Genomic DNA, 9,068 nt, shown 5'->3' on the forward strand with positions numbered 1-9,068 from the left:
CATTGAGATAGAGTAGAGCTGATACACACAAGGCTGCTGAGCTACTTGTACACAATTCCTCAAGCAGAGCTGGGCGCAGGCATCTTAGTGCAAAGAGAAACTATGCATCATCTCTTGTATGCCATCAAGGGAGCAGTGGCATATTCTCTGCACAGGATTCTCCAGAGATGACTTCTGTCTCCTCCACTAAAGAGTCTTTATCCATCTGAAGAAAGCTTTTGGAGAAAGAACGGTTCCTCTATCATCTCTTTGATAGCTTTTAACCACATGGTCTTCTTTATCCATCTGAACTGTGATGTTGCACACGTTGTGATACTGCACACACTGTGTGCTCTATGCAGAGTGGAACGAGTGTAATACCATCTACACTGTGGGACTTTGTACACTGTGGTACTACATACAGTGTGATGCTCTACACCCTGTGTATTCCATTCACAGTGTGGTACTTTGCACACTGCAGTAAGAACATACAGTGTAACACCCTACACACTGTGCACACCATACACGGTGCTGTACTTTACACAGCAGTTCTGCCTTATAGTCTGTGCTCATAACGGGGCCGGTGTTGGAACACTCAAGAGGGGGGAATCGATTGGTTCGGGTACCTTGGTGGGGCTGGGGGTATGAGCACTAATCTTGACCATCACTGAACCATAGAGATCTCTCACTGCCTGGCTGTGCTGTGGGTAGAAAGGAAAATTGACACATTTAATGAAAAGCTTTGTTCACCTTTGTCAAGTAATCATGGGAAACATGCGATTCAACACAGTACTGTCAAATTCATTTTCCTGGCACATGTAGCAGACATGAATGAAAATTGCAAAATTAGGTTTATTAAGTCAATCTAGCTTGTCTCTCTCTCAAGGTTAATTTGTGTAATTAGAAATATGCCTTTGCTCTGCCATGACAATACAACATACAGTTACCACATTCAATTAGGAAAGGTTGCAAACATATTCATGCAGAGTCTTAAAGGACAAGTTTACCCTCATAGACATGTGGGTTGAGTGAATGCAGCAATATTAGTAGAACACATCAGTGATAGTTTGAGGAAAATCAGACAATCTGTTCAAAAGTTATGAATTTTTGAAGTTTCTGCTCAGTCACGGCTGGATGAAAAGACTACTATACACTTGTAGCTTGTGATGTCACATCACATGTGTACAACATTATAAAGAAAGAATAATGAAAATTCAACATATTTCCAATTTTCTCGCATAACAAAAGAACACTTGACTTCTCTCTTTCAGAAGGCAGGGGGAATACTACCCTTAACATACGTCAGTAACAAGTCAAAGAAATTTGCACTTTATTCAAAAAGTAACGTTTTGTGAAATTCTCTTTTTATTTTCCTTATATCGTTGTATGCATGTGACATCATACACTGTAGTAGTCTTCTTATCCAGCAGTGACTGCGCAGATATTTAAAAAATTTATAACTTTTGAATGGATTGTCCAATTTTCCTCAAACTTTCACTGATGTGTTCTACTAATATTGCTGCATTCCCTCAATCCTTATGTATATGAAGGTGGACTTGTCCTTTAACAGTCCCTTTGACAGTACAATTTATAAACACAGAATGTGAATCATGTTGAGGTAACATAAAACAAAAGAGAGTACACTGCATACGAAGGCTTGCATGGGCATTAATCTTTCTTTAATGTACTCCCATTTACAATGTAGTGCAATGGAGAACTGAATCTAGGAAGAATATGAAACAATACATGCTGCAACTTTGTTAGTTACCTCAGGCTTGGGTTCCAGGGCATTCTGCAGCTTGGCAAGCTTCCCTGCCGGCAGCTTGTGGAACACAAACTCCACCAGCCGGAGGGAATGCCTCGCCACGTTCTCCCTCGATGAGCCATGCAGGAGGAAACCGTCGAAGATGATCTCGCAGAAGAGCTCGGATGAGAACTCCTCCAGCAGGAGGGAGAGCTGTGCCACAAAGGGGTGGAGGAAGATGTCGTTGAAGGAGAGGTCGCTCTCTGTCTTGACGACAAAAGGCAGGATGCGAGCGAGGGCGTCCTTGTTGCGCTTGCTGGTGATGTGGAGGACATAGTACAGGATGAGCGTGGCGCCGATGCGGTTCCTTCGGATGTACTTCAGGAGGAAGGCCGGGACAGATTTCATGTCATCGAGGTCGCTGGTGTCGTTCAGCCGGCGGTTGACGACCCTCATCTGGTCGTCAACAAGGAGTCCCATCAGAGCTGGCAGAAATTTGAGCACCAAGTCATTCTCCTGGTAGGTGAGATTAGAATGAGACAGCATTGTTTAAAGTTATTAAAATTCACTCAAAGAAAGAGGATTGATCTGTTTGAGGAATTCTAAATACTGCTGGACACATACAGAATGAACATCCTCAACGAGCATATTGGATACTACAGTAAACCTCGCCTAAGTTGAAGTTTTTGGACTGAAAAATAGCTTCGACTTAGTGAAAATTTGACTTATGAGGGAATAAAATCAATAGAACATTAAGAGGACTTGAGACCTTTGACTTAGGGAATTATTTGACTTAGTCGAGGTCGACTGCGTTTTTCTACTTTTATTCACTGTTTCTGAGTAATTTAGTGTCTTTATCAAACCATGTCAAAGTATAATATATAAGGAAACAACACCTGAAATCATTGAGATGTTCCATTCAAACAATACATGAAGTTTCTCAAACTTACACAAAGCAACAAGAGAAATCAAATGACTGGCGTACGGTTATTCACAGATATCGAACATCATTCATAAAAATGTAGAATTTATAAAAGACACACACAGATCATACCAGTTTTGGTTCCTTGAAATGTTGACTGTCCAACATGTCCCACGCACCTAGCCCGAGTGACAGCATTCGGAGGAGAGTTGTCAAATCTGGACTATCCTGTTGTGAAATGGATAATTACGGATGGAAACCAGAAATTAGTGACATAAATGAGGACTTACAGCAATTATTCAATGACTCCCTTAAAATACACCTGCATTCGACTTCACAGTTTCTTGAGTTCCATTGATGCTAATCAGTACCAACTTTAGCTTTCACCACCACTTTAGAAACAGTACACAGAGAAACTTATTTGTTTGGTAATTCAGAAACAGTACACAGAGAAAACTTATTTGTTTGGTAATTCAGACACTTCTCATCAAACAATTCTTTTATAAATGGATTATATATATTGCATCAAATCAAATGTCAAGCAAAGTAAGGTTTTTCCAAATGTAAGCCACTCCTATCAAGAAATTTTATTTCAAGTTGAAATCTGAAGAAAAGCCCCTAAACTTTGACAACAGCTGAAGAAAAAAGTTAAATATTCACTGGCCAACAAACAGGTATCACTTCTTTGAAATGAAGTTTCAAATACAAGACAGTTGTTGATAGATAATTTTATAATAACAAAAGAATATTAGGAAATGTAGAACAAAGTGAATAATTAGTCTTGAGATTCACAAATTTGTCAAATTTAATATCCTAAAGGGCAAGTCCAAGATAAGGTCCCCTCAGAAGGCTAAATTTCATCTTTGCTCAATATTGATATGTTTGGTATCATTTTGAAGCTTATGAGTTGAAGTTTTGATTTCCGTGGAGGAAAAAATGATATCATGTAAATTTATGCAAATTTCAAGGGCTTCATTTGCATAAATGTGAAACGCAGCGTTACGTATGGGACATTTATAAAAATTCATATTAATTCAAAGGAAAGCAAATAATATTTGATTAATATGTAGACATAAGAAGTTCATCACATAGTTTAACTTGGTATGAAAATTTAGGGATTATGCAAATGATTATGCAAATTAGCTCGTGTCCTATCATGAGATGTCCCATACGTAACAAAATGAGGTCATTTTTTTAGGTTTTTTCTGAAATTGCTAAGGTTATTTTAATGCCCTTTTGGAAACTTCTAATTTATTGTTTAGAGAAAATAAATACCAGAGAAAAAAGAAAAAAAAGTAAAAGAATTTTCTTTTATTAGGCATTGAAATAATGTTACGTATGGGACAAATGCGTTACGTATGGGACATCCTCATACATATTGCATGTGAATGCATGTAGCTAGCTGGGAAGGTCTCTCAGTATACAAATGGTCAATCATCCTGAAGAAAGCATCCCAACATTGTAGCTACTTTTTGAGTTATAGACACTTGAAACAATACATGAACGTGACTGAACAATTTTCAGAAAGGGGGAGGGGAAAATGGCAAAATACACAATGAAAAATCATCATTAAAGGGATGGTATAGTTTTTTGTAGAAATGGGGATTCAGTCTTCAACATTTAAAGAGATGATTGGAAACCAATTATATGAATTACTTATTAGAGCATAAAATCCTAAGACTAGAGGAATTCAAAGTTTATGTGATGGAGATCCAATTTGAAATGGTTGTGATATATATAATAGAAAAAAGAAGTAAAATGATTTTTTTTTTTTATTGCAAGTGATACACAAATTGTCCTTATTCAGTTTTCAGTAGTAGCCACAACAAAATTCATGGGTATACATACTGAGGTGTGACTCGAATCAATGACCTGACTGATAGACAGACATCATATGTCTACTCGATCACTGGGGTTCCACGCAGCAGGTATTGCTTATTTATCAAACTTAATATTTCTTGCATCAAGTTGTTTTTTATTGAAACTAAATGGCAAACTGCCCTTCATCAATGGAAGTAAACACTTTAAACTATTCAATTTTTCAGTAGTAACTATCCTGATAAAAATAGGGCATACATACTCAGGTTGGTCATAAAAAATATAGAATATGATTGAATGTGATTATGATGGTAAATATCTGGGGAATATTGTTCCCTTGTCAATCTGGATCAGTATTTGAGTAATTTCAACTGATTCCACCTCAATAATTATGCAAAAATTTGTTTATGGGTATTTTGCAAAATTATTTTGCAAAATACCCATAAACATGGTTCTCCACACACTAAACGAATGGGGGACAAAGGGCATGCATACCCAGGTTGGTCATAAAAATATAAAAATATGATTGAATATGATTGTGATGATGAATATTTGGGGAATATTGTTTCCTTGACAATCTGGATCAGTATTTGAGTAGTTTCAACTGATTTTACTTCAATAAATATGCAAAATACCCATAAACATGGTTCTTCACACACTAAATGAATGGGGGACAAACTGTCCCATACGTAACTGTCCCATACGTAACACGTCATGTCTGTCTTTAATTAGAACCTGTAATTAGAGCTTTTTGCCTCATGACATGAAACTTACCTGTGATAATCTTGAGTGTTGTGACTTTCATCACAGTGAGTTACAAGTTGTAGAATGATATACTTTCAGAGAGTTTTGAGGTTGAAAAAAATGTTCAAAAAAACAAAATTTTTCTGGTCCCATACGTAACGGCACTTATTTTCTCTTCTAGAATATAATTGTGAAGGTCATTTTTCTCCATTTTTTACATGATTATACTTCTTCTAGATATCAATCACCATGATGAAGTTCAATATGATCAAAGGCCATTAACACTATTTTTCAGGTCATAAAAGTCTCTAAATGTCCCATACGTAACGTGCGCGTTATCTTGGACTTGCCCTAAAATCAATTTCATTTAACATGGATTTACACTATATAGCAAATAGATTACTGCAGGGTGGTCCACAACTTGAAATTTTAGCATGTTGCAAGCTCAGAATCTGAGAATATTGCAGAAATTGAATATGCGCGGAGCGCACACGATGAGTACGTAGTACGCAATATTTTGCTGCTTATCTCTCTTTATGCTACTTACATTCAATGTTCTCTCTCATGTTTTGCACACAAATATCTAAAGTACCTGGTAGTTTGATGTTTCTTATGTTATGCACATGTTTTGCACATTTTTGAATACTTTTACTTTGAGCTTAATTGTTGCAAATTCTTAAGGATGTTGCATAGCATGTTGCTGGCTTTTTAGGATGTTGCACAAGAATTTTAGCATGTTGCAGCGACATGCTAAAACCCCTCGTGGACCACCCTGTACTGCAAGAAGAAAAATGTGTTTTTGAATGAGAACAAAAATCATTGAAGAATCCTGTTCAACAGTAACTCTGTCAGACTCACCCTGGGTAGTTTATCTTGGTTGATAAGACCAGTCATATGACGGATGACACTGGTTGCTAGGGTGTGGATGGCAAAGGGGTCACACAGGATCATGGACAGGTCACTGCAGGGAGAAGAATGGGTGTTCATGCTTGGCATCAGAGCGTGTTCACGCAGGTGTGGACTTAACTCTTTATGCCCCTTATTCCATAAAATTCTGACATCTTTAATTGATTTCTCACTTTTTTTCCCCCTGTATGACTCTACTCATGACATGATGTACTTGCACTGTAGGACATATTTTTCAACACTGTACGATGAAGCAGAAGTTTATGCTGTCATTAGGATTTAAGCCAATCACACATTGCCCCTTTTCTGAATTCACTAGGTAATTATGAAATTCTGAACATGCACAATTATGAAAATCTTGAATGCAACCAAGACAACGATATTGCAGTCCCCAAATTGCCATGGAAAACTTGCCAACTTCACACTTTTGTTATTTTCTTCATAATTTTACACTTTGATCACGCTTGCACAACACACTGACTTGACATACCCAAGGACCTGTTCCTGGCCTCTTCGGATACCGTCAAGGAATCCTTGTAACTCCTTGGCCTTCTTGTCATCTACCTGCTTGTCCCGCACACAGGCGTCAAGTGTCCATGTGAATTTGTGGCACGGGTCTTCCGCACAGATCTCGTGGATCTCCAGGTCATGCAGAGACATGAGAAGTTCTGCTCTAAGAGTACAGTAGTGCATGTTCCTCGTGCTGAGAAAAAGCGTCCGCAGAAACTGCAGCACCATATCAAAGAGTTTAACACTCTTACCGACCATTCCGGTGAGTTTTTGCACAACATGGCCTTGTCGCCTCGTCTTTGGCGCGACATGAAAGAACATGTGAGAGTTCAGTGTCTCGCTGCCGAAAAGTACAGCCTCCTTGGTCTTGATGTAGTCTGTCAGGAGTGGAGAGACCTCATCGCCAAACAACGAGGGATTCTTCTGCCATATCTGCTGCTTGACTTCGATGGATGCCACATTGTACAGTGAACGGTCGTCTACAAGGACTGTCAAGTACTTTTCAGGAATTTTTGGAAGACACTTCATAATGGACAAAACCACAGGCTGTATGGACTGGACCCTGATGAGTGGGAAACACTTGGAGAGGAGGTCCTCGATTGTCTTGAAGCGCCCCTTGGTGTCGCTGTTGGCCAGCTCCCGCGTGCGTGAGATGAGCTTCTCCCGCAGCTCCTCCATGATGGAGTGGTGGAACTCGAAGCGACGAATGTTGTGGAGGTCGAGCAGCGGGAGAGCCGGCTGCAGGGTGGGCAGGAGGATGCCATTTTCTGACTGGAAGTCCTCGATGGCCTGAAGAGGGTCTGTGCAGTTGGTCAGTGCTTCCCGAAGATGGACGCTTCCTGCTATTCCTACCTCCTCAAAACCTGACATCATGGAAATGGAATCTAAAATTCAAGAATAGATTGAAAATTTTCAAATCAACATAAAGGCACAGTACTATCCACAGTTTCATGACAAAGTCCTACAAACATTCATCACAAAAATATCTCAAGCAACCTAGGCTCCAAATCAAAAATGTGCTTACAATACAATGCATTGCCATTGGCTTTGTAATTTAAGATTCAACTGTAATTTTTAATACCGGTACCTTGGTACTCGACTGGCAGAAATGATGACAGAAAGATTTATATATTTATGCAAAAAAAAAAAAAAAACTTTTACATGCATGTATGTTGCAACGAAGCTAGAATTATTAGAAAGACAGCTGAGAGGGGTGGGCCCTTGACCGAAAGATCGGTCTGTATCTGTCCGTCAGGGAATGTTCTGCTGCGGAGACTGCGTCTGGCTTCTCGGATCCCCTCTGTCTACGGAGAAGAGCGTTATATGCCGTTAATGGCAAAAAATAAAAGACTCCTCCGGACAGACGGATCTTTCTGTCTAGGTGGGCCCCAACTTTTGATAGGCTAATAATTAAGAGGTCTTTACCACTTTAGCCCTTCCCCCCCCCCCCCCCACACTTGTGCCTTGCCCTTAAAAAAAAAAAAAAAAAAAATAGGGTTCGACTCTTTGTTATCTTTTAGACTTTGCCTGTCAGCAGTCGAATATTAACTTGATGTTGTGTTCCTTACCATGCCTTGTTTCGAGAGCAAGAGGAGTGGCATCATTTTTTTTTTCTTTTGCTCATCAGCTGATTTTTAAACCCTGGAAGTGGCACCAGAAAAATAATTGTTTGTGTTTGTGCGTTTGTGTGCGGTTGAATTTTGGCACGGGGAGGTCGAACTTTGGCATTTCTGCCAGGGCGAGGCGAACACTGCACTGCAGCCACGAATAACCCTGGGGCCGGCCCACAGTAACGTTAGAGTTCGGTGGGCCGGCCGGCCCGCGGGGCGCTCCGGAGCTCCGTGTCTGTAACACAGCACAGTGAACGCTTGCCTTCGCGCGCCTTCGGGCTACTAGTGAGTCGCTGTTAACCACGAACTGCTCTCATCGTACAACAACCAACCGACATGTTCTAACGTTAAACGACTTGAGAAGTTTAGGTGACCCTTTCACGTCGATTTCTGTAAAAAGTATATCTCTTACCACAGGTGAACGCCATTAAATTACATACACTAACAAATACAACACGGCTAGTAGACAGTCTGCCACTGCAGTACACAAGTCGTAGTAGATGGGACCACACAAAATTAGTGGGCACGAAAACAGCTGCCTTTCTGTTGACATTTATACCCGCATTCCATGGGACATCAGACCACGAAATACGCTTGTATCCCTCAGGCACGTTGTACATTGAATGATCTATTCTCGGACTCCAAAAAATAGTGACCAAATGAAAAGATAACGGAATAATGCACAATCTTACCAGACGGAGTTTTAATCAACTGTACTTTTGCTGAAGATGGCCGCCATGGGCCACCAAACCGAGGAGCATGCGCAGTCGACACAAATCAAAAACCGTAAGAACTGGTACCGTAGTAGCAAAAAAAAAAAAGAAAAAAAGAAAAG

General features: G+C 39.8%; 1 protein-coding gene across 1 annotated transcript; it reads right to left on the reverse strand.

Annotated features, from left to right (window-relative positions):
* Nucleotides 1-229: 229 nt before the first annotated feature.
* On the reverse strand, nt 230-7,501 carry LOC139732954 (negative elongation factor B-like). Its single transcript, XM_071643791.1, has 5 exons — nt 6,604-7,501; nt 6,066-6,168; nt 2,778-2,873; nt 1,748-2,239; nt 230-680 (listed from the first exon to the last, which is right to left on the reverse strand). The coding sequence occupies exons 1-5, from the start codon at nt 7,494-7,496 to the stop codon at nt 549-551; spliced, it is 1,716 nt and encodes a 571-aa protein (XP_071499892.1). The 5' UTR covers nt 7,497-7,501; the 3' UTR covers nt 230-548.
* Nucleotides 7,502-9,068: the final 1,567 nt, after the last annotated feature.

The sequence above is a fragment of the Diadema antillarum genome, unplaced genomic scaffold (genome assembly GCF_040938485.1).
Source record: "Diadema antillarum isolate AM-2024a unplaced genomic scaffold, OU_Dant_1.0 seq00000457_RagTag, whole genome shotgun sequence".
NCBI lineage: Eukaryota > Metazoa > Echinodermata > Echinoidea > Diadematoida > Diadematidae > Diadema > Diadema antillarum.